The sequence below is a fragment of the Carcharhinus amblyrhynchos genome, chromosome 5 (genome assembly GCF_965287045.1).
Source record: "Carcharhinus amblyrhynchos chromosome 5, sCarAmb.v2.hapA, whole genome shotgun sequence".
Taxonomy (NCBI): domain Eukaryota; kingdom Metazoa; phylum Chordata; class Chondrichthyes; order Carcharhiniformes; family Carcharhinidae; genus Carcharhinus; species Carcharhinus amblyrhynchos.
The window spans coordinates 13,557,557-13,584,240 of NC_137328.1; the positions used below are offsets into that span (position 1 = coordinate 13,557,557).

General features: G+C 43.3%; 1 protein-coding gene across 1 annotated transcript in view; it reads left to right on the plus strand.

Annotated features, from left to right (window-relative positions):
- The window catches only part of chrna8 (cholinergic receptor, nicotinic, alpha 8), a 250,322-nt gene that overhangs the window by 116,014 nt on the left and 107,624 nt on the right, over positions 1 to 26,684 (plus strand). Inside the window, exon 4 of the mRNA XM_080188480.1 lies at positions 3,158 to 3,267. Within this exon, the coding sequence (XP_080044606.1) occupies positions 3,158 to 3,267 (110 nt within the window). The remainder of the gene's footprint in view (positions 1 to 3,157; positions 3,268 to 26,684) is intronic.

Here is a 26,684-nt window from a genome sequence, read left to right on the forward strand (position 1 = left end):
AGGATGGAAATGAGAAGACATTTCTTCACCCAAAGAGTGGCGAGCCTGTGGAATTCATTACCACAGGAGGTAGTTGATGCCAAAACATTGAATGTATTCAAGAGACGGCTAGATATAACATTTGGGGCGAATGGGATCAAAGGTTATGAGGAGGAAACAGGATGAGGCTATAGAGTTGGCTGATCAGTCATGATCGTGATGAATGGCGGAGCAGGCCCTAAGAGCCAAATGGGCTCCTCCTGCTCCTTTGTTCTATGTTCCTTTGTTCCTGAACAACCAAGGCTTATAAGGACATCTTTAATTGCAGGGTGATTGACAACTGTCCGGGAGCCCTCTCAGGATCAGCGAGGGTGATTTAGCAGGAAGTCTGACAGGAGAGATAAGAGAAAAATATTGCACCTGTCACTTACTACACGACTAAATACCTTGAGGAGAACAAATCAATTCTTTCTGGTGAAAATTCAAAACGCACTTTGCATTCAGCAGCTGCGAATGGAGTATTGAAATTGTGTGTATGAAGGGAAATAGTCGAGTACACTTCAAAAACACAGGCACTGAGCCTGATGTATAGCTGCCAGTTGCTGGGCTAAGGGTAGAATCCAAATCATCGGGGGTGGAATTCTCCCAAAAAAATTTGCGTAAAAACTGAAGTAAATTCCATTGGTTTATTCAGCAGGATTTTCAAAATGAATCTCCCACACACTGTACACTGCAGAGTGCCCTAGTATGAATCATGTTAAACATCTGGGGGTGGGGCTTATTCTCGCTGGAGAGACTGGCAGCATAGCACTGAGTGGGCCATTGCGCATGCGCTGAACTGTGAACGCCGAGCTGTGTGTGTACACAGTAGCTCCATACTGCCAGCCTCCCGATCACTGGCCAGCACAGCAACCCCTCACTGCTATCCATCTGAACCCCTCCCCAGAAGTCCCGATTGCTGGTCTCCCAAATGTAGGCGAGCAAGCCTCAACCCTCCCCCTCTCCAGCCCACCTTGATCTCCCCCATTCCCCCCACCCATGGCAGTCCCGCTCTCTCCAGATCCCACCTCCTCCACACCGGCAGCCCCGACACCCCCCTCCACTGTCCCAAACACTCCCCTGCAGTCCCAAACCCCCACCACCACCACCCCCCAAAGCAGTCCCAATCCCCCCCCCGCCCCACAGGCTCCCCTCCCTCTCTCTCTGCTTACGATCCTTCTGTAGCGGGGCCCCCACTATAAACCTGCCCTCCAATGGGCCCTGCCTCCCTTGGCACTGCCCAATATTTGGTGGGCAGCGCCAAGGGGCCAGGCTGGCACTTCCACACTGGCAATGTCCAGAGGGCATCACCTCTTGCCCATAACCTCTTGAGCCCCCTCTTCACTCCAGCTGGGTAGGGTTGCCAGCTCACCATTAGTGAGTAGTTGTTGTAAGCCTCACTGGAGTGAAATACTCCTGGCTGTGCGGAGAGGCTAACAGGTCCAGAGATTTCAGTCCTGGGCCTGCTAATCATTTTAGAATTCTAATTTAAATATTTTAATCAACTCCATGCCGATTTCTGGTGCAGAGCTGACGATGCTGGAATTCTGGCTGGCCAGAGGTGCACGGAAGCCATGGCACCCAGGGGAGAACCTGCTAGAAGGCTTCTGCTTGAGTCTCCTGGACTGCTGTGCTACTACAGCAGTGCAGCAGGCTGGGAGAATCGCCCACAAGACCTGCCAACATGACATTGGTTATTAGTTCAAAATGTTTAGGAGGAACTTTAACTCTTGGACAGGAAACTGGGTTGGCATGCAGTTGGCCTGACTGAGATCAGTCGCAAGAGATCTGGCCAGCTTTGATGACTAGGTGCCCACAGTATCCCCCCAGCCATCAAGCTGTCCACCCAAAATGATAAGCAGTTGAAGATCAGTCAACAATGCAGCTAAGCCCCTGGGAGGTGCTCTGTATTGGTGGTGGGATGTGCAAGGGATGTGGTGAGTATTTGCAGGGTCTCATAAATGGAAAATAAGGGGGAATGGAGTAAGCAGAACCTGGGACATTCTTGATTCAGACCTTCCATTAAGGAATTGGTTCCTCCTGACCCCAGGAAAGAAAGTTCAACACTTATATCTTCTCCCTAAGCATCAGTTTCTCTCGTGGCCATTTCAGATATTCCACGTAGTCAGCAATTGAAGTGCCATCAAGGTCATCTATATAGGACCCCAAATTTATAAATGTATGAAGCCCTTGCCCAATTCAGACAGGCACCAAAACCTCCCAAAGGAAAATCAGTGCTTAACTTGTTGCAAAGTGAGAAAAAAAGAACTCCCATTTGACCCATTATCTATGGGGAGAGAAAGTTCAAATATCCCCTCTCGCTCTGCAATGCAGGGCTGCACAGCAGATTGGAACTACCCCAGGTGGGAGTCCAGTTGACACCAATTATTTCCCACATAATGAATTGTCACTCTCATCCATGCTTTGGAGGGTGAGGTCAAGGGGAGGTCAATGTATTCCTTCATCATGAGAGGTAGTTTAATCTACGCATTACAGGGCAATGCCACAAGGGTAAGTGACCTGCCATTTCTTTTGTACAGGATGTGGAGAAAGGTGGAAAAATGAAAGGAAAAAGAGCAAAAAGGATTGATTTATATGGTGCCTTTAACAACCCCCCAAACACAGGAGTCTCATATTGTTCAGAGTCTGTGTGTTTGAGAGAGAGAGTGCGTTTGAGCATTTGAGAGAGAGAGTATGTTTGAAAGAGAGAGAGTGTGTTCGAGAGAGAGAGAGAGAGTATGTTTTTGAGAGAGAGAGTATATGTTTGAAAGAGTATGTGTGCGAGTGTGAGAGAGTGCACGTGTCTGAGAGAGAGTGTTTGAGAGAGAGAGTATGTGTTTGAGAGAGTGTGTGTGCGAGAGTGTGTGAGAGAGAGTGTGAGGGTGTATGTGCCTGAGAGAGAGAGAACATGTATATGAGAGGGAAAGAGTATGTTTGAGAGAGACTGTGTGTTTGAGAGAAAAAGAGTGTGTTTGATTCAAGTATAGTCCCTGTCATTGTAGGACAACATGAAACCCAGTGTGCTGTGAAAGGACCTGAAAGTGGAGGGTTCGGTGAGGGGGGCAGATAATTTAAAATGTATTTATTTATTTTGATAATAAGTGCAAATATTAAAATAACTATTTATTGCCTCAAATAGTACTGGACAGACTGCTACTTAAGGTGGAATGTTAGTGAATATGGTGGTGTTCGCAACCTACGCTTTCCTTCAGACCTTGTGTGGGTGCCAGATATTCTTCTCTACAACAGGTGAGATGACTTTCTTTCTATTCATTGCAACAATTACCTCTCAGTAAATATTTAACTGAGCCATATTTTTAAGGGAATTGCAGAAAAGAATTTCAATCAAATTCCATTAAGAAAAATTCTGGAACTTCTTACTTCCAAACATCCATATAAGTCTCCTCCTCCTCCTTCACATACCATGCTCCAAGAAGGTGTTGCCCACCATGGGATTCCTTTTGGGTTGACCCCTGACAAAGTACTACAGTGGTTTAAAGTTGCACTATGGCTGACCAAGATTGTCTTCCAGTCACTGCAAAGGTGCAACAGTTGGATTTACAAGCAGATATTCATCCTGTTTGTTCACGTTCCGAATGCACCTTCCTTGGCCATCAAGTCCTGAAGTGGGACTTGAGGCCAAAGCTTCTGACACGGAGGCAGGATATCTTTGCACCACAAGATCTCCCACATATGAGCTATTAGATATTAATGCTGACTGAAAAACAACAGGCAGTCACATAATTTAATCAAAATTTCTATGTCAGTCTCTATCTATGGGAAAATCCAATATGAAGGTGTTCAAATTTTGAAAATTTTCTGATATGATGACATGCACTATTCATAAATGAGAAGCCTACAACTTCATATTATATTTATACAGTGAATGCAAAGAATAATATACTAATAAAGTGCAGTCTAATAGTTGTGTGGTACTACAGAACTTTGGTATTGTTGAAAGAATATATCTTGTCGAAGCTTTTCATCTGGCACTTATCAGGACTTTTATTCTTGTGATTGTCCTGATGAGTACAAGATGTAAAGCTTCAATAAAATATCTTTTTTCAGCAATATGAAAGTACAGCCTGATTGCCACCAATTGTAGGTCTAACCAACAGGTGGCATTCCATCCTGCATTGCGGTCTACTGCTTCGTGCTAGGTCAATGTTTTATTGGATTGAATAGTAAGGCATTTTCCAACATTTGTCTAAACTTCTAACCTGCATCAAATCTATATGTCAATGTTTCTTCTTGCTCCAATTGCCAGCAACCTACTAAGTGGTGTCTGAGTGAAGAGGATCCTTCCTCCTCTGCCAACACATTTCTTGCCCCATCACCTACTGAACATAAGCTGCCCTGTTCAGTGCCTTTGAGTAAAGCATTGTTTCATTAAACAGGGGCTTCTAATCCAGGCAAACTGGGTGATATCTGGTGAGCCATCCCTCATCTGGCCATGCTGATATAATGTGGGTATGCTGGCGTTGGACTGGCGTAAACACAGTAAAAAGTCAGACTTTTTACCATGCTGATACAAGGCAGCCCATCCGACATTCACCCACCACACTCCCCATTGGATAAATTCCCCTCAATTGCTGCCACACTGCAGAAACGGACTCAACGTGGCAACTGCTTTTAAACTTGAACACGGACTGGTCACCAGCTACTGGAGGCTTCCACAGCCTCCAACTTATCCGCCCCATCTTTAAAGACTTGACCCTGTAAAATTTGGTCCAGTTGTCACAGTTTGCCAAAAGACAGAGTTGTTGCCATTGGCAATTTTAAAACAGGTTATTAAGAAACGAAGGCTTAGATATTGATATATAAGCTAAGTGAGGAAAATGGACGTATGGCCCTTGACAGTTGGGAACGGGTTACTGGTTCCAGTTTGGAGAAACAGATGGGAAAAGCAGCAGTGGGAAAGGATGCTGATCTCCTCAGAATGGTTTAGCTGCTTGGACAAGTGGATGGATGGAGCTTATCCCCACTGCTGGAGGTGACAGTCTCTTCTGCTCCCAGTCTTCTTGTGCGTATGTGAGTATTAGACTGAAGCCTGTATAGATCAGTTTGAAAAGCTATCCCCTGTCCGATGTCTTCTTGAACTAACCAAGATGTTAGGATGGAATAAGAATTGGTCCACGTTGAAAAACTATTTTACTTTTCCCTCTTGAAAGCTTGTCTATATATTTTATTTTTAGGGTTTTTATAAATTCATTTACGGGACATGGGCTTCGCTGGCTAGACCAGCATTTATTTCCCATCCCTAGTTGCCCCCGAGATGGTGGTGGTGAGCTGCCTTCTTGAATTGCCACAGTCCCTTTGGTGTAGGTACAGCCAATGTTATTAAGGAGGGAATTCCAGGATTTTGACCCAGTGATAGTGAAGGAACGGTGATACATTTCCAAGTCAGGACGGTGAATGATTTGGAGGGGGACCTCCAGATGGTGGTGTTGCCAAGTATCTGCTGCCCTTGTCTTTCTAGATGGTAATGAATTTCAAAGGTGTTGCCTAGGGAACCTTGGAGAGTTCCTGTAGTGCAATGGGGAGGCGATGGCCTAGTGGTATTATCGCTAGACTATTAATCAAGAAACTTAACTAATGTTCTGCGGGACACAGGTTGGAATCCTGCTACGGCAGATGGTGGAATTTGAATTCAATAAAATGAAATCTGGAATTAAGGATCTACTGATGACCATGAAACCATTGTCGATTGTTAGTAAAACCCAACTGGTTCACTGATGCCCTTCAGGGAAGGAATTCTGCTGTCCTTACCCGGTCTGGCCTATACGTGACTCCAGAGCCACAGCAATGTGGTTGACACTGGTTGCCGATAGTGGAGGTGGGTGAATATAGTGGAAGCAATCAATTGGGCTGCTTTGTTCTGAATGGTGTCAAGTTTCTTGTGCATTTTTGGAGCTGTTCTCATCGAAGCATAATATTCCATCACACTGCTGACTTGTGCATTGTAGACAGATTTCAGAGTCAGGCGGTGAGTCACTCACCACAGGATTCCCAGCCTTTGATTTGCTCTTGAAGCTGTAGTATTTATATGGCTGACCCAGTTCAGTTTCTCATCAATGGCAACCACTAAGATGTTGATAGTTGTATAATGTCAATCACTTGTTCAACTGTTCATTATCAAGAGACAGACAGTCAAGGTTATCCCTCTTATTCCCATCTAAAAGCCACAAAACCATTTGCTGACTTGTCACTATCTGTTTGACCTTTACTGGATGGTTGATCAAAGTATGGGTCATGACATCCCAGCTTATCGGACTTTCAGAATGTTTTTACCAGAACCTATGCTAAAGCCATGCCCTTGACAGAGATAACAGGCCAATGCTGTGTCTAACAGCGCAGAAACCTTCCGGTGAAAATCATAGAATCCTTACAGTGCCAAAAGATGCCATTTGGTTCATCGGGTCTGCACCCACAACAATCCGTAACCTCATATATTCTCCCCATGTCTGCATGGGTTTCCTCTGTGTGCTCCAGTTTCCTCCACAGTCTGAAAGACACACTGGTTAGGTGCATTGGCCGTGCTAAATTCTCCCTCAATGTACCCGAACAAGTGCCAGACTGTGGCGACTAGGAGTCATTGCAGTATTAGTGTAAAGCTTACTTGTAACACCAACAAATAAGTTTTATTTTAAAAATTTCATACACTCATAAACTTTATTATTGAAAAGATTCTGACATCTGTTTCTGGCTTGTGAGTCATAGTATATATTTTTCTTTCAAAACTCATCATGAGGAAGAATATGGCAGCTGGATATCTACTTCAAAGTAGTTAATTAGTGCTTCAGATAGTGCAAGCTGTCCTTGAATTCCTTCTTACACAGGTACTGATGTTATTTTCGTGTACTGTTAAAGTTTATCTATTAGTGTCACAAGTAAGGTTTACATCAATACTGCAACAAAGTTATTGTGAAAATCCCCTAGTCGCCACACTACAGCACCTGTTCGGGTACACTGAGGGAGAATTTAGCACAGCCAACACTCCTAACCAGGGCATCATTTGGACTGTGGGAGGAAACTGGGGCACCCAGAGAAAACTCATGCAGACACGGGGAGAATGTGCAAACTCCACACAGACAGTGACTCAAGGCCGCATTTAAACCCGGGTCCCTGGAGCTGTGAGGCAGCAGTGCTAACCTCTGTGCCATTGTGCTGCCATGTAGCCTGATCTGGCTTTTTACAGCTTTAATATCTAAAGTATATTAAATGGAAACAGCCTATTTAACAATCCAGCAAATCTTGACAAGAGGCTTCAGCAAGTTCGCACTGCTGCTTCCGCTAACATTCATGCTTTTCTTCCCACCTTCACAGTATAATGTTAAAATAAACTGCAACATTTGAAACTCTTCCCAGTATAAGACCGGGGTGTATCTTACCAAAAAATGGTGTAGTGTTGTCTCCAGCAAGAAAACCAACATATTTCTCTCCGGATCTATGATATTCTGCCTAAAAAAAACTAAGGGAGCATTTTTTATTGTCATGGGGGTGTGGAGGGGGTCTGAATACACCGGCAAAATGTGACTGCACTGAGATTGGGCGCTATTTTTAAAGGGCGCCTAGATCTTAACAGGAGTAAACCTTCCCACCAGCCCACCACAGAAGTCTCAGGTGCCCCATCCCCACACTTTCCCCAGTCATCAGCCCCTTGTCACCTGCCCCCCAATCATCGATCTCTCCACCCTTCCCCTGTATTTGGCCCCCTTTTCTCCAAGCATCGGCCCCTTCCCTGATTATCGGCCCCTTCCTTCCCTTTACACCCGACCGTCAGCCCTTCCCACCCTTTTCCCCCAAACGTCGACCCCTCTCGCCACATTGGGAACTTGCAACCAATCCCACTGCCCCCCACCACCCCCCCCCACCCTGACACTACCACTGCCAACGTTCATCACTGCAGCCCCTACTCCTCCATACAATCCAGCCCACAACCAGCCCCCTCATCCCCAATGAGTTTCTTGCTGGGGCCCGCCCCTTGACACACGGTGCCAACCTATGCAATGGGGCAGTGCCAGGGACACTGCCTGGACACATCCCTCTCTCCCGCGAGCTGTGCTTTATGCCCCCCCCACACACACACAAGGGAGACCCCCACAACAGGGTGGCAAGAGGTTAACACTGCTGCTTCTCAGCACCAGGGATCCAGATTCAATTCTAGCCTTGGATTACTGTCTGTGCCGAGCCTGCACGTCCTCCCTGTGTCTGCGTGAATTTCCTTTGGCTGCTTCGGTTTCCTCCCGCAGTCCAAAGATGCGCAGGTTAAGTTGATCAGCTATGCTAAATTGACCATCAGTGTCAGGGGGATTAGCAGAGGAAATACGTGGGGTTAAGGAGATAGGGCCTTGGTGGGATTGTTGTTGATTCAGGCTCGATGGGCTGAATGGCCTCCTTCTGCACTGCGGGGATTCTATGATTCTCTGTTGTAAATGGTGCTGGCATGGTGTCATGCTGGCAGCCACTGACTATCCAGTGAGGGGGGAATGTCCCAGAGAGACTGCTCGCTAATGACATTTTTTTTTAATTCATTCATGGGACATGGATGCTGCCCTGCTGGCCAGCATTTATTGCCCAATCCCTCACCTTGATCAACATGACAGTGTTGGATGTTATGCAGAGTGTTAATTTCTTAAAAATGTAAAGTTAATTTACTAGTCACACGTAGGCTTACATTAACACAGCGGTGAAATTCCCCTAGTCGCCACAGTCTCCTGTTCGGGTCAGTGCACCTAACCAGCACATCTTTCAGAATGTGGGAGGAAACCAGAGCACCCAGAGGAAACCCACGCAGACACAGGGAAGAATGAACAAACTCCACACAGACAGTGACCCAAGTTGGGAATTGAACCTGGGTCTTTAGCACTTTGGGGCAGCAGTGCTAACCACTGTGCTACCGTGCCACCCACTGTGTGAAGGATGGGAATTATGTAGGGTTGTCTTAATTGTTTGGTCCCATGTCCCAGGCTAGGTACCTGGTTCATTCTGAGATTTTTCTGGTTGTTTTATGAGTGTCACAAGTAGCCTTACATTAAACTGCACAGGAGTTACCGTGAAAATCCTATAGTCGCCACACTCCAGTGCCTGTTTGGGTACACTGAGGGATAATTTAGCATGGCCAATGCACCTAACCAGCATGTCTTTTGGACTATGGGAGGAAACCGGAGCACCCAGAGGAAATCCACGCTGACATGGGGAGAACGTGCAAACTCCACACAGTGACCCAAGCTGGCAACTGAACCCGGGTCCCTGGTGCCGTGAGGCAGCAGTGCTAACCACTATTTTCCAAGGCAAAGGGAAGTGTAGACAGAATCAATGGATGGGAGGCTGTTTCGTGTGATGGACTGGGCTACACTCACAGTCCTTTAGAGTTTCTTATAGACTTGGTAAGTGCTGGAGCCTTACCAAGCTGTGATAAATCTGGAAAGGATGCTTTCTATGGTGCATCTAGCAGCCTATGGTCATTTGAGACTATGGCAACTTTATGTTCAGTTTCTATGTGTCACTGTGCCACCCAATTAGCTGTCTTCAACCAAGGCAGAGCTGTCTGTGCGAGAGGAGACTTTACTATTTTTATGCTGGAGATTGGGAAAGACATGTCAAGTTCCTGCCCTAATTATTAACCAGTGACCTCTAGTGGACCTTGCAGATATCTGGATATCAGTGAAGTTCACTGCAATGGCAAAACAGAGTTAACTAATTAGGCTTAAATGTTATTCGCTGCCACAAGGCTAAGATAGTATAAGGCTAATGGTATCTGTACAATGTATTCCAAGAGAGATGGGGGGGTGGTGTTTGAGTGAAGAAAGAGTGTGTGTTTCTGTTCTTGTCAAGGACTTTATCATGGAGAATAGAGATACAAGAGGAGTTTTCATGGGCATTTTCCAGTAGTTAAGTGGAAAAATCCTCAAGGTTTTCACAGAAGCTACAGTGGGAGTTGAGGAGAACTACATTGAATTTCAAGGCATGCACTTTTGTAAGTGTGACATTCTTCTGTCTGCTATTTTAGCTGAGGCACAAACTCATTTAAAGCAGGCAGGCTAATACTGTATTAAAATAATGGAAAGAGATATATATTAGGAACCATTAGTATCTGCCGTCCTCAATAACTATAACAGTAATTTGCAGGCTGATAAATCAGAAATTATGACTCTATTCTCAGATTTCTGATGACTTGTCAATTACACAAAAAACTAAGAGGCTTCAGAATAGATCAGGATCAGTAGTTTTATTTTCCAAAGCGGAACAATTTTTCATAGAAACGTTCACCAATTGTATGGCTGGATGAGAAAATTAATTTCAAGATTTGAGCCTTTTGAAATTGCAATTTGTAAGATTCTAATGGTGAAATTATCCATTCAGGAAAACAACAGTGACAATTAAGTGAAAAGTGATACAAATTATAAAGGCCACATTCATAACTCTATCAAGGCAAATCTTGGAGAGAGTACTGGATACCTCTGACTGATCGTACAGTCCATATTGGAGTGATTTCAGAACAGCAATCGATTTAAAAACTCTTGGTCAAGCCAACATTCATATGTATAACTTACATGACTTGTAACTACTATCTGGCCATTAAGTATGCACAGTTTGATATCTACAGAACAAAAGACAAGGGGTGAAATTTCCCTGTCTCATCCAACATGGGAATCGTAGTGGGTGGAACAGAAAATTCAGCATGCAAAGGTCTGTTGATCTTGGACGGGAATTTCTGGCCTGGGGAGAACTTGGTCGCAAAATCCCATCCAAAATACGTCACACGGAACTCAAGTACAAAACTGAAACATACAGCGGAATTTCCAGTCCCTCCTGCCATGGGAATCATGGTGGGTGGGACACGGACCACACAAAGGTCCATTGATGGCGAGTGCGATTTTTCAGTCTTGGGGTGAGTGCAGCCAGAAAATCCCTTCCATAGTTTATTCTGGTTTGCTTATATACATATGTAAGCAAATGGCCACAAAATGATGCTGTTACATTCCTCCCTCCTCAATGAAAAAGTTACACAAAGTTAAAATTCAACACAACTTTGAAACATTGCTTGCTTTTCATTTATTTACAAATGCAACTTAACCACTGGTCCCCGAATCCTTTAGTTCAAGCTTGCTTGATCCTAACTTTTAGAACTAGGGTAAAGACTTTGACCTATTTTAGCTTAAGTTTGAGAAGACATTTCCTCAAATAAATATTGTTTTTTTTTCCCCTTGACGTGTAATTGAATTTTCCATTGCATCAGGTACAGCTGTTTGACTTTGACTTGGATCTGAACTGGTTTTGGGCACTGCTTGTCCTGGTGTAATTATTGTTGCACTCTTCATATCCCAACTATCCAACTCATTTGAATTTTCCCCACTTTCTTCTACTCCAAGAACTTCTGAAGATAAGCACAGCCGATATGTAAAATCCTAACCTGTGGGTGCACCTTTAAGAAAGATTTTTTAAAAGAATCGGGCAGCTTACAGCTTCAGCGATGTCACTGGGGGTTGGAGTTAAAAGGCAGTCAGGTGAAAGGCTTTTCAGTTTCATTTGTGGCAGTCAGGTGATAGGGTTTTTTTATTTTAGAGCTTTTAGTTTTGTTTTGAGAAGCAGTTTAGTAGCAAACTAAGAAGCGGTTTCTCTCTCTCCCTATTTCTTTCTCTTTGTTTGCTTCTGCCTTAAAGAAGCTGTGTTTGGGAAATAGATTTGACTACAAGCTCTTCTGCCTTTCTTCACCAAGGAATTTCAGCATTCAACCCAGGAGGTTGGATTCCTCTAACAAGCAGACATTAACCTATGCTGTATTGTACTTAATTGAAGGTTTTTTTTTGTATTGGATGTTGGTTATGGTTGGGACACATTATCCTTAAGAGTTAAACATTATCATGCTTGTTGCGTTTCTTGTTTGTAATTGTTAAAAGTTCTTGCTAATTGTCTTACTACACATGTCAACAATATTCTTAATTAAACTTTGTTTTGATAAAAGCCCCTTATGGGTCAATTGAATCACACCTGGAGTGAAACTTCCCATTCTCATCCTTACCAAATTCAACATAAAATGTTACAGGTCAGATGAACTTCATAGACCACTTGAGATATCCAACCTGACTTATAACACCACTACTAGCATCTTGACCAACTATGTGAACGCACCATATATTTTCACAACTTTTGGCAACCACTTCAACCACTTAACCTTCTAGTTCAACTTCAGACTCATTGCTTTCACTCTTTCCCTATCATGGCTCACTGCTCAGATTATTTTCCATCTACTGATTATGAATAATTTCAGCAATGCAAACCTCATTCTAGGCTGTCACATCAGAAGCAATTCAGCTGACAGTAGTAGGTTGATGTGTTACTTTTATTAATAAATAAAAGTTCACCAGTTTGTGATTCAATGACATGTGACATTTCTCCCTGTTTTTATCTGGCATTTGCTTAACAACTGCATGCTTAACAATTTGCACTATGTGTTCAGCAGCTCCGTTTGAAGCAGGGTCACCCAGTGGCATGGTGGTTAGCACTGTTGTCTCACAGCAACAGGGACCTGGGTTCGATTCCCAACTTAGGTCTGTGCGAAGTTTGCACATTCTCTCCGTGTATGCGTGTGTTTCCTCTGGTTGCTCTGGTTTCCTCCCACAAGTCTGAAAAACGTGCTGGTTAGGTGCATTGGCCATAATAAATTCTCCCTCGGTGTACCCGAAGAGACACCCGAGTATGGAGACTAGGAGATTTTCACAGTAACTTTATTGCAGTGTTAATAGAAGCCGACTTGTGACACTAATAAACTTTAAGTTGATACGGTGGAATTCTAGCATGTTTTACCTGGTTCATTCTCGTGAAGTTTGGATACCCTTCTGAACAAAACTGAAGTCCATTTCGGACACAACTTCCTCTGGGAACCCATAAGCTTCAAACAAACTGTGCAAAATATCTAGAGTTCAGCTAGTTGTAGTTCCATTCATTGGGAATCTATCAGCCCTCTGGATTGGTAATCCATTACAATGAATGGGTTATGCCTTTCCAACTCTGCAAAACTTACGTGCAACCTCTGCCACACTCAGGCTGGCACATGTTGCAGAGACACCAATGGTAACTTCTCTTCTACTGTTTGACATAATCAATTCTCTTTCATCGTGTCTTCAATGTCCTTATTAAACCCTGGCCACCAAAGATATCTTCTCATTAGCTCTTTATCAAGCTCACTCCTTGGTGTTGATCATGAAGATTACATAGCAATTGTGCTTTTCAGGGATTATGACTCTGTCTCCCCACATAACGCAACATTTATCAACTGACATCTCATTCTTATTCTGTATTGGCCACCTGTTTTCAAAATAGTCATAGCGGCTGGTTAATACAGGATCTACAAGTTGTTCTATCGATGTCATCAGCCCTGACTGGCAACACATCAAAGTGCGAAGAGAAAAATACATCCTCCGTGTTTGGAGGCATGGTGGCCCGAAGGTTAGCACCGCTGCCTCACAGCGCCAGAGACCTGGGTTCAATTCCAGCCTCAGGTCACTGTCTGTGTAAAGTTTGCACGTTCTACCCATGTCTGCATGGGTTTCCTCCAGATACTCCAGTTCCCTCCCACAGTCCAAAGATGTGCAGGTTAGGTGGATTGGCCATGCTAAATTGTCCCTTAGTGTTAGGGGGATTAGCAGGGTGAATAAATAGGGTAACACATACAGGTGGTATCATTGTCGGTGCATACTCAATGGGCTGAATGGCCTCCTTCTGCACTGTAGGAATTCTGTGATTTTATGTTGGGCTCTACGGGGCTGTAATCTAGACAAGTGGTCCCCAACCTTGCATCTGTCATGACACAGTTACAATTTGGGAAATTATACTTCCACAGGGTCTTGCATCACCTGATTGAGAACTGAATGCACAAGCACAGTTGGGGTTTTATTATACTATAAACATGTTGACATACAACTCCATCCGTCCCTTAACTGCCCTGCCCTTGAGCAAAAGTCTTTTATGCCTAAAGCTTCATAAAAGCACATGAAGACACCATTTAATGCAACTTCTGTTAGTTCAAAAAGTTTTAACTAGAAGCATTATCATCATTTGCAAGTAAAATGCATCATTTTATTCAAAATTTACACAATGTAAAGTATTTTCCATTAAAGGTTTCAATTTTTTTCAGTATTTTTTTAAGCCTGCATTCAAACCAATACCAAGTCCCTGCCTGAATGTAGAAAACACAGCACCCCAATTTACGCACAGCAAGATTTCATAAACATCAAGGTGATAATGGCCATCAGTTAACCTGCTGTCTTGCCTAGGTGTTCAGGGATAAATGTTGGACATTATACAAGGAAGCACTCAAAGTAGTCTCCTCTGCAAGCGGGCACTGCTGGCAATGCAGCTTTCTTCTGAATCAAAAATAACCCAAGTAATGAAAACTGACATTAAGTATTCCCAGGTTAGGGTCTAAGTATGTATAATGAAAAGCAATCATTGCAAGTATACCTGAGTTCTGAAATGCTGTAACTCTTGTATTAAGCTACGTTCTACCAGATGTGAATTAATAAGTGAACTATAGCAGCATTCCACCATAAATGAAAGTTTATTTATTAGTGTCAGAAGTATGCTAACATTAACACTGCAATGAAGTTACTGTGATGTAGAAATACAGCCAAAGCAGATTCCATGGATTTTCTCAATGTTTGTCATTCTGAGAGCCAACCAGTCTTTCAGAAACTTCCTTCCTCATGAGGTTTTCCCATCTCTACCTTTGAGAGAACTTGCCTTGGAATTCTCTCCAAGCGTTGCTCCCATTTGGACAGCTTCAACAAAGATCCACCTCCTGAGTTTCCTTCTCACCTTCTGACATTTCTTGCCCCTTGTTCTCCGAGTGGACTCAAGGTTAACCTTTCAGATTTTCGACCGTAATAAGCAGGATACCACTGCCCCAAAAGACCCGCAGGAAGGAGTCAACAATCTCTGGCTGCCTCCTCAGGTCTTTAGGGTGTGCATATTTTACTTCAGGTGTGTTCCTTGCAGCAATCTTTTCAATTTAGAATCTATTATTCTGGCTCAGTCACTTATCTTGACTGATGGGCTGTATTCCTGATTCCTGCTTTCGTTCCTGCCTGGAACTATCTTCTGGGACCTCTTTCTGTCCTATTCTCGTTTGGGACCTTCTCCCTGTTCCACTCCTCATGACCTGCCTGATGGGGATCTCTGGAATGGCACTCCAATTCAGGTCACCTGACCTGCAATTTCACACTGTTTCACTTCTTTGTTTTCTTTCTTTCTGTGCATTTCAGCGGAGCTGAGTCTGGGTCTAAAGAACATCAAAAAAATTAATCATGCGTGTGTGGCTCTTTATGATGTGGGTATGCCAGCGTTGGACTGGCGTAAACACAGTGAAAAGTCTGACAACACCAGGTTTTAGTCCAACCTATTTATTTGATAATATACTCACAAGCTTTCGGGGTTAGCCCCTTCGTCAGGTGAATGGAGATTGAACATCGCTCGACAGTCACCAGGCAAGACTGTTCCCTTCCTGTTGGCGAACACCCCAGTGGTCACGGGCACCCAGCCTCTGACCCTCGGGCAAGCACTCTCCAAGGCGGCCCCCACGACACACGACAGCGCAGAGTCGCTGAACAGAGACCGACAGCCAAGTTCCGCACACATGAGGACGGTCTCAACCGTAAGGACCCCCGTGACCACTGGGGTGTTCGCCAACAGGAAGGGAACAGTCTTGCCTGGTGACTGTCGAGCGATGTTCAATCTCCATTCACCTGACGAAGGGGCTAACCCCGAAAGCTTGTGAGTATATTATCAAATAAATAGGTTGGACTAAATAAAACCTGGTGTTGTCAGACTTTTCACTGTGTGTGGCTCTTTCCCAGGTGGCACGTGCGTGAAGTGCCTGAATTACGTAAAGATAAAACCCCAACTGTGTATGTGCATCCAGTTCTCAATCAGCTTATGTGAGACCCTGTGGAAATATAATTCCCCAAATTGCGACTGTCAACTCAGAATATTTGATTTGATTTGAATAATTATTGTCACATATATTGGTATGCAGTGAAAAGTATTGTTTCTTGTATGCTATACAGAGTATACCATTCATAGAGTACATGGAGAGAAGGAAAGGAGAGTTGCTGAATATAACATTACTGTCATAGCTAGGGTGTGGAGAAAGATCAGCTTAATATCTGGTAGGTTTATTCAAAAGCCTGATGGCAGCGGGGAAGAAGCTGTTCTTGAGTAGGCTCGTAGGTGTTCTCAGACATTTTCCTGATGGAAGAAGGTGAAAGAAAGAATGTCCGGGGTGTGTGGAATCCTTGATTATGCTGGTTGAATTTCTGAGGCAGTGGGAAATGTAGACAGAGTCAATGGATGGGAAGTAGGTTTGCTTACAGGACTGGGCTATAGTCACAACTGTTTGTGGTTTCTTGTAAAACACTACATTTTATTCAAAATGTACACAATTTAAAGAGTTTTCCGTTAAAGGTTTCAATTGTTTTCAGTTTTTTTTAAAGTCTGCGTTCAAACCATCCCCATGCCACTGCCTGAATATAGAAAACACAGCACCCCAATTTACACACAGCAAGATTCCATAAAGAATCATCCCCAACATTCTGGTGAAAATAAAATGAGAAAACTGGGGAAACATTTGAGTGAAATAGAATTAACGTTTCAGGTTGATCGGAATACTGTGTACAGTATATCATAGAAAGGATATTATTAAACTAGAAAGAGTGCAGAGAAGATTCACTAGGATGTCACCGCCCCACCCCCAACACCCTCACCTCCACTAGGGGTCCCATGGTTGCATGATGGGACTGCTACTTCTATCCTGGAAAACCTGAGCATCATCCTTGACGCGATGATTTCCAGCAGCTCTCTGATCAAAATTTTAATTCTGTGTGTACTGTGAAAATTTTGAAGTGGCTCAATTTAATCCCCATGTTCCCTGAATACCTGGAAGGCTTCCAAATCACAGCAACACCCCATTCTGCAGAAGAAATTCACCTTTCTCTCAGAAGCTGCAGGCTTCAGAAGACCCCTTAGAAGTCCTCTGACTGACAGGAGAAGTCTCTTTCACTGGGGAGGGAAGGGGAGGTGGATGGGTGTGGATTCCTTTCTTCATGCACTTTTTTCAAAGGTTTTCAAGGTTTTCAAAGGCTTGCAGAAGTTTTAAGCTTTCTGAGAAGGTTCAGAGCCTTTAGTTTTTCCACTGGTGGGAGCACTTAGAGTGTAAATGGCAGAATTGCACCCATTATTTGGTTTCTGACATTTTTTGACGGCTTATGACTGCCGGAATGATTCTTGAGAATTGGAAGCCAGTTCCTGTGTATCTGTTATTTAAAATAGAAAAGAAGGCAAGTTCCTGGAATGACTGGCCCCAACTTAACTGGGATTTGCAGGAAAGTTAACAGAAATCGTCACATGAAATACTATGAAGGAATAATATTCAAGTGTCACTTGGGGATTCTCAAACTAGCTGTCCAGGGAATTGGACAAGTTAGTTACATTTTTTGAGGAAGTGAGTAAGGCAGTGTTTATTAACAATTATGTAATCATTAGGTACTAAAGCTTTTGGTAATGATCCTCAAACAGCTGTAAAAACGTTGATATTTTGGGGAAAATAGCACCATGGATTGCAAATTGAATGAAATGGCAGAATTGTTCAGGTCAAAGGTTGGTGAAGGTCATAGCTCCATTGGGGCATCTTGACTATTTACAGAAAGGTACTCTTAGAGCTATTATAACATTTGAAATGACATGAAAACTTATTCAAAGAATGACAATAAGGGGGACATTTGTACGTTGCTTGATGATTTAAATTAGTAAATGGAATCAAAGGAGATAGTCATTGACTTTAGGAAGCCTAGTGGAGGGCATGCCCCTGTGTACATAAATGAGGATGAAGTGGAAATAGTCAAGAGCTTCAAGTTTCTAGATGTCCAGATCACCAGCAACCTGTCCTGGTCTCCGCACGCTGATGCCATAGTTAAGAAGGCCCATTAACATCTCTACTTTCTTAGGAGACTAAGGAAATTTAGCATGTCCGCCACGACTCTCACCAATTTTTACAGATGAACCATAGAAAGCATCCTTTCCATATGTATTGCAGCTTGATATGGCTCCTGCTCTGATCAAGACCGCAAGAAACTAGAATGGATTGTGAACAAAGGCCAGTCCATCATGCAAAGCAGCCTCCCATCCATTGATTCCATCTACATTTTCCACTTCCAGCATAATCATGGACCCCACCCACCCCGGACATACACTTTTCCATCTTCTTTCATTGGGAAAAAGATTGAACAGCTTCTTTCCTGCTGCTGTCAGACTTTTGAATGGATCTACCTTATATTAAACTGACCGCTCTTTGATTTGATTTGATTTGATTTATTATTGTCACATGTATTGCTATGCAGGGAAAAGTATTGTTCTTGCACACGATACAGACAAAGCATACCGCTCATAGAGAAGGAGAGGAGAGTGTGCAGAGTGTAGTGTTACAGTCATAGCTAGGATGTAGAAAAAGATCAACTTAATACAAGGTAGGTCCATTCAAAAGCCTAGATATGACTATAACACTCCATTCTGCACCCTCTCCTTTCTTTCTCCCTTATGTACGCTATGAATCGTGTGCATTGCCTGTATAGCATGCAAGAAACAATATTTGTCACTATATCCCTGTAGACAATAATAAATCACATCAAATCATGACAGTAGATGTCACTTTACATGCTTTGTCACGCACATAGGCTCAGTAACCCAAGACTTGCTTAAGTTATTTTGTAAAGTAGGGCAGTGAGGCTGGGCTAAACAGCATCCCACTGAGATGTATGAAACATTCCACTTTGAAGCAAAATGCTCTAAAAAGCTTTTATATGTTTGTGCTTAATGGTCTACTCAACTCATTCTCCAACAGAGTCTGCGGAATTACTGAAATCATAAAACCAACAATATGGAAGTCAAATTTCAATCTGTGCCCAACTGGTACATGGATTGAACTCATGACTTTGGCATCATCACCCATACCCCGTCCTGCAAAACACTACACTTTAAGTAGATCAGACTAAACAAGGCAAGCTGATCTCCACTGGGATGCAATGCAGTAATTTTGCTGAAAGGAAAAGCGCAGCTAATTGTGTGGATTGTTATTACATGTAATAAAACAGGAGTGGGATTTGGGGGATTGCTGAATCTTTAAGATTTATGAACAGTATTAAGAAGTGAGAAGGAAAGAAAATAAAACTCTGGGTTATTTAGTTAAGTCAACAAAATGAGTACATTGCAACTCATTACCAAACACGGTGATCCACAGTGAGGCTGTAATGGTAGCCCTGAGAATGATGAGAAGGATAATGCCCAAACATTGATCTCATTGCCATTGGAGAAGAGAATTAAACTTAATCACTTCAGGGAAATTTAGGCTCAGGAGGGGGTAGGTCTTAGGTTTATAAAATTTAACACAGATAGAAATAGTACAACTAGTTAGAGTAGATGCCAGGAAGTTTTTTCTTCCCTGTGAATTATCATCCTTTCCAACAGGTTACTGATATTTGGACTATTTGATAGATGGAGGAAATATTGATAGAGTTAACAATTTTTATCTCATTGGTTTCAATGGCAAAGTAGCTGGCAAAGTAACAGTGGGGTTAAAAGTGCTTACCACTAATTAGGGGCAAAAACTACAGTAATATCAGATGAGGACGGATGTATGATGAAGCCGAGGCCACTGTTTAAAAATAAGGGGTCAGCGGATGAAAACAGAAATTAGGATTTTTTTTTGTCTCATTCAGAGGGTTGTGGACTTCTGTTGGTTAAGACGGAGTCTTTGATTATCTTTAAGGCAGAAGTAGATAGATTCTTGACGAGCAAGGGGGAGTTATGGGGAGTAAGCAGGAATGTGGAGTTGAGGTTACAATCAGATCAGCCATAATCTTATTGAATGGCAGAGCAGGCACGAGGGGGCGCGTGGTCTACTCCTGTTCCTAATTCATATGTGCGTAAATTGAGAAGTTACTGTTGGAGATATGTTTCTCCAGTATTAGCTTCACAAAAATGGTGCAGTATCTCACCGTCTATCTCCAGGTTCAAATTCAGCAAGCAGTTTGAAGTGTTTGTACATTCTAAAGAAGGAAGGATGTTATATACTCTTGCATTATCAGTGAATAGCTTCAAAAAGCTAGGAATAAATTAACTGGGAACTAATTGTTCGGTGTAAGTGTTCCAGGGGCCATTTATCACAATCGCACCAGAGTCATGGGCTGAAAAACAGAACCTGCTCAAACCAGTCCTTCTTTTGTAGAAGGCAGAATGGCAAATATTAAACAATATATATTTTACCATTTTGATTCCAGGTGCTGGGCGGACTTGAAACTGGGAGTGTTTCAGATCTGACTTTTAGACCCATTCTGAGGCGCCCCCATATGCACTCTGCCTGAAAAAGTATCAGCAATTCCAAATTGTGCTGCACAAGCCTATGGGTGGGGCTTAACACACCCAAAACACCGCAGTTCCGATCGGTGCCTCCAACTGTACGTGCACAGGGAAAAAAGATAGAATGCGGCTGCCATATCGCTCCCATGCAAGATAATGCCATCCCTGGCCCCCACAGACATTGCCCCAACCCCCACAACATTACTGACCCCCTTGTCCACCCATCTCCCATCACCGAGATCAATCGCGGTCCCCTTTGCCCCTCAAGCAAAGTGGTAGCGGACCCCTCTTTCCCCTCACTGATCACAGGAAGAGTGGCAGCAGACCCCCCCCATCACCCCCACTGGTCTCAGGCAGAGTGGCAGCAGACTCCCCCTCCCCCGCCAATGGATCACAGGCAGAATGGCAGCGGACACCCGCTCCCCCTTCCCCTCCCACCACCGATCTCAAGCAGAGAGCCATTGAATGCTCGACACTTACCTCCTCACTAACTGGAGCGCCCGAATTGGACTTTTGTAGAGCATATCTGTTTCATGCTGATTCTGGATGGACGAACGTGGTGGCAAAGGGGGAAGTGCCAGTAAGGTTGGGCACGCAACCCATTAAGTCGATTTAAATGCATACAAGTGCACTTAAATGGCTGTCTCGCCCATTTTGAGTGTGGCCCCAATTGTGTCCATTTTTGGGCCTTGGTAATGGGGGAACCTGTGTGAAGGCAGCGTGGATCACACTACTCGCCTCACACCTGATTTTACCAAGCTTTCTTGCCTGAAAACAAGTGCAACCTGATGGTAAAATCGGGCCTACATGTTTAATGTAAGTAAAATATTAAACTTATACATAAAGAGCTCTAGCTGTGCTAAGCTCAAAGGCTGATTATTACCAACATCTGGAATCCAAAATGCAACAAGAGCACCTAACTTTCTTCTCTTAAAGATGTTGGCCAGGATTTTCTGACTCCATCATGGTGGGACCCACCGCAGGGATGTGACAAGCTAGCAACAATCCGTTAACCCTCGGCAAGGCTGGAAAATCCTGGCCTTTGTGTTAAAGCTGCAGAAAAAAGTTACACTTTAAAGTGAATACAGGACAGTGTGAACTCACATTACTGATAGCGATATTCTAAGGAAATGTTTTATGTCCCTATTTTCCATACTGGCTTTTGTACAGGACTCAGCACTTCTGGACAAATGTAAGTTTGCTGGGTTGTAGTGGATCTATAGAGTTGAACTATCCATTGCTCAATCTCTTTCCACGATTCACAGCAACATGTGACCAGTGACGATGAGACACCAGACAACTGAGTATCCAGAAAATACTTTATTCATATATATAAGTGGTCGATCTTCGTAGACCAAAGAATAGCATTGGGTATCTCCTTCTTTCCAGTTCTCCAGTTAACTCTAGAGAAGCATCCTTATTTACCCTTGCTGCTTCTTTCGAAGGTAACTTTCACAGGTAATACTTCATGATTCATAGAATCATAGAATCACTACAGTGCAGGAGGCGACAATTTGGCACATCAAGTCTGCACTGACAACAATTCCACCCAGACCCTATTCCCACAACCCCACATATTTACCCTGCTAATCCCCCTGACACTGAGGGATAATTTAGCATGACCAAACAGCCTAACCTGCACATCTTTGGACTGTGGGGGGAAACTGGAGCACCCAGAAGAAACCCACACAGACACAGGGAGAAGGTGCAAACTCCACACAGACAGTGACTGAAGGCTGGAATTGAACCCAGGTTCCTGGTGCTCTGAGGCAGCAATGCTAACCACGTGCCACCGTGCCATCCCAGATTCACCTGTTATCAGGCCAACTTAAGAGACAAAAGATGGAACTTTACCAGCACGTCTGCTCAAGTTCCTACAATCCAGCCCAAGGCCAATGGAGAATGATGTTCTCTGAGCCTCGCCTGCCCCTGGAATCCAGGCTGGCGAGCCAGTAAAATTCTGGTGAAAGTATGGAGAGCTAATTTAGCTAAATTGTATCAGACGTCAACTTGGAACAATGGTTAATTGACTTGTCTCCCAAAGTTCATTACACTAACCACTAAAAGTTACATATTAATCACTCATGGTCAATGTTGTTCCAGCCAATATCTCCTTACATGGGGATTCCTTGCAAACAATAATTGGACATTTGAAGAAAAAGAAAACTCATCTTTCCCCTGGCTCATAATACTCCACCGCTATCCAATTATTTCTAGAAAACCTTCAGCTCTATCCCCAGAGATACAACATGATCCACATGCAGCTTACATAAAAATAAGCATTGTATCTTCAAAACTACACATGGCATTGCATCAGACAGAGCCTAATGGATTGAGAAAAGAAATTGTGAGAACTGAGATGAAGATGAAATGAAACATGTCTCCTTTAATGCCTTTTTCTTTGGTCCAGTGTCAATTAAAACACTTCAATCGAATAGGTGCCTTGAGAAATACACATATTCAAAGAAAGAACTCTTGAATACTGCTTAAATGTGCCTTTGAAGAGATGTTCCTCTGAGTATATAGTTTGTGAGATCTATTGTGCTTAGTCAGATTAAGAAGCTCTACCAAGAGGCAGAAGGTATTGTGCAATAAATCTTATCCTTTCACAAGGGCAAATTGGCCGTAATTCAGATTTTCAATTCTTCATTTAATGAGACATTGACTACACTCTTCCAGTGTCAAACAAAGTCAGGAGAATGGTATCACTTGTTTATGAGTTAGCAGTTCAGAGGCTCTGTGTTACATAGACAGACAGTCAAATTTCACCAAGGCAACTGGAGAATTTAAATTCTGTTCATAAATACATCTGAAATTAAAGGTGAAACCCATTAGATTGTCATTAAAATTAAATGGTTCATTAACATGTTTTAGGGAAGGAAATCTGCAATTGTGACCTGGCCTGGTCTGTACGTGACTCCACACCCACATCAATTCTCACTTTGGAATTCTCTCCAAGCATCACTCTCACTTGGATGGGTTCAACAATGATCCACCACCATGGTTTCACTCTCACCCTTTCAAGGACATTTGACACACAAATGTCCTTGAAATTGCAAGCCACTTAAACTCCGGATGAATCAAGATGGGTAATAAATGCAGACCTTGCCAGCAACACCCCCATACTGTAAATGAATAAAGCATAAAGAGAGAGAGAGCGTTCAATAAGTTATAATTAACAAAGATCTGTCTTTATCATCTTACAGTAAAATGAAACTTCTGGCAGGTTAAGGAGTACATTCAGCCCATTTAGTACCACCTCTTTATGTGGAGTAGTCTGTTCATATTTGTCTGTTAATGCTGCAATCACAGCTAATGTTACAGATGGAAAAGTAGATCCCAGAATGAAACAAGGTTTGATAGATCTTAATTTGCTTTTTTACCCCCGAAACAAGGGAGGAAAGTTACTGAACAAATTCACAGGGAATCTGCTCATGAACTTTTAACAGAAAGAATAAAACATTTGTTGAACAAGAAAACTGAACTGTACTGCATCACACAAAAAGATTGGAAAGATCCAAACACAAGATAATTATTCAAGTATTCACTATTCCTTCACTCCAGTTACATCTTAATAAGCTTCAAATCTGCTCGCAAAGATCTTTCTTTAACTTGGAGCTGAAGGCTCTGCTTCTTTCTTTCAACTTGACATCTGGGTTTGCTCTTTGATCCCCGTGTCGTCCTCCTTTCAATGCCTTCCGCTCTAATGGTGCTCCAATTCAGGTCTGCTAACTTGCCTTGCAAGTTGGGGGCGGGGGGGGTGAGGGGGTGGTGGTGGTGGCTGGTGGGGGGGAGGTGGGGGAGGGGGCGTTCTTTAGATTAAAAAGGGAGCGACGGTGCAGGAAGGCAGATTCCTAGCCCCACCGATACTGCCGAAGGGATTCTCCCTCTATCATGTGAACCCTCAAATTTTTTTTTTAACAAACTGTTTCCCCAGATGCTGAAGGTCTCCAGCCTGCCTCAGGGCTGGCAGCCACACCTGCTAGTGCTGTTGAAGCTGTTAAGCTTCCAGTATTTCCAGGGGTAAGCCACCATTCCCCAATAGGATGAAAGCTCTGGTGGCAATTGTCTATTGCCTGTAAGAATCAGTGAGAAGTCTCGCAACACTAGGTTTAAGTTCAACAGATTTATTTGGAATCACAAGAATTTGGAGCACTGTTCTTTCCTCACTCACCTGTTGTGAGACTTTCTACTGTGCCCATCTAATCCAGCGTCGGCATCTCAACATCATGTAAAATTGACAGACAAAGTCTCACCAGCTGCCCAAGAATGCCAACAACACTTATCTCCGTCCAATATTAGATGTTATGCCCAGTTGGTTAAATTCTGACCTATAACTTCCAAAACTTGTTTTTCCTCTGTCAATCCAATGTGCTTTTGAAACCTTTCAGGGGAACTAACTGGGGGACTTTCTACAGCTGTAAGTGATGTGCCGTAGCTTTCAATGCCGAAGCTAAAAATAAATTGACTTGATGCTTCAGCAACTTACCTCCTTTCTTTTCTAATTCTTTTAATGAGCTTTTTAATTCTAATTCCGTGACCTTTTAAATGCAATTGCTAACTAAACTTTACAATCAGAATTCCTTCAAAAAGGATTCCAAAGCACACGTTGCAATTAGGCCAACTGTGTCAAAACACAATCAAGAAAGTTATACCCAAATCTCAATCGATAAAGATTGCAGGTAAAATTTATTTATTAGTTACAAACAGGCTTTCATTAACACTGCAAAGAAGTTACTGTGAAAATCCCCTAATCACTGCACTCTGGCACCTGTTCGGATATATTGAGGGGCAATTTAGCATGGCCAATGCAACCTAACCAGCACATTATTCAGAGTGTGGGAGGAAACCAGAGCACCAGAGGAAACCCACGCAGACATGGGGAGAATATCCAAACTCCACACAGACAGTGACCTAAACCGGGAATTGAACCCAGGTCGCTGGCACTGTGAGGCAGCAGTACTAGCTGATTAGCTAGAAAGCTGATTGATGGGAGTGTGTTGCATTGAGTAGTGATTGAAGCTGGTGGGAATATGGCATTTGAAGATACATCATTAACCCCATAAAATCCTGACAGTCCAGAAGGAGGCCTTTTGTCTGCACCAACCACAATCCACCCAGATCCTATCCCTGTAACGTCACATATTTACCCTAGCTAGTCCCCCGACACTAAAAAGAAATGTTACATGGCCAATCCACCGAACCTACATATCTTTGGAGTGTGGGAGGAAACCGAAGCACCCGGAGGAAATCCACGCAGACACAGGGAGAAAGTGCAAACTCAACACAGACAGTTGCCTGAGGCCAGAATCGAACCAGGGTCCCTCAAATGAAATTTCCTGATGTCAAGTTAACATATGTGAGCAAGGATCAGGAGATTATCTTTAATATTTGTTTCTCACCTGATTTCTTCCGCCAATATTTTCCAACCCAGTGGTTCTATTGACATTTATAGCATAATTAGCTGGTATGTTTACCTGAGTCAGGCTGGGATGCTTTATAAGTCCAATTTGATTAGCAATAAGGAGAATACCTTGCATGATAGAGCTTTTTAAAAGGCATAAAAGGGAATCTGTTGGACAATCCCTGAAAATGCGTGGGGGCAATACATGATTAATCCTTGCATATCGTATCCAATGCAGACATCCCACTAACTTCATGCTAATTAGTATGATTTACATTTGCAACCACAGCTAAATGTCAGTGGTTGCACAATCAGCAAGGGGCCCAGGCTTGCGTGAGATTAGAATCACATCAAGTTAACTCACATTGACACAGATCAGCTTGCCTCTCTTATAGGGGAGTTGCACTCTGGCTGGAATGTGCACTGGGACTGTTTGGGAAAAGAAGTTTGAACAAGAAGAAGAGTGAGTTAAGGGGTAACAGTGGAAAGATCATTCTCCAAATTCCTCTGATGCTGCACTGGACAACCCTTAACGGAGGAGGCTGACAGGGGGAGAGATGTGCTCTATGGAAGACCAATAGGCCAGCAAGCAAACTGCAGGATAAACAGATCACCATTTTGGTCAATACCAGGGGTCAAGCCTCAAGGACCTGGATGCTGTGCTGCAAAAGATTCAGTGACCTCACATGAGTAACCAAGGTTAGCGAAGCACCTTCAGATGCTGTATTCCCACCAACTGCATCACTAGCTTAATTCACTGCTCAATACAACAGACCCCACCCCCCCCATATCATCTACCAACAATCTCTGTCAATCACGATACAGTAAAAAGTCTGACAACACCAGGTTTTAG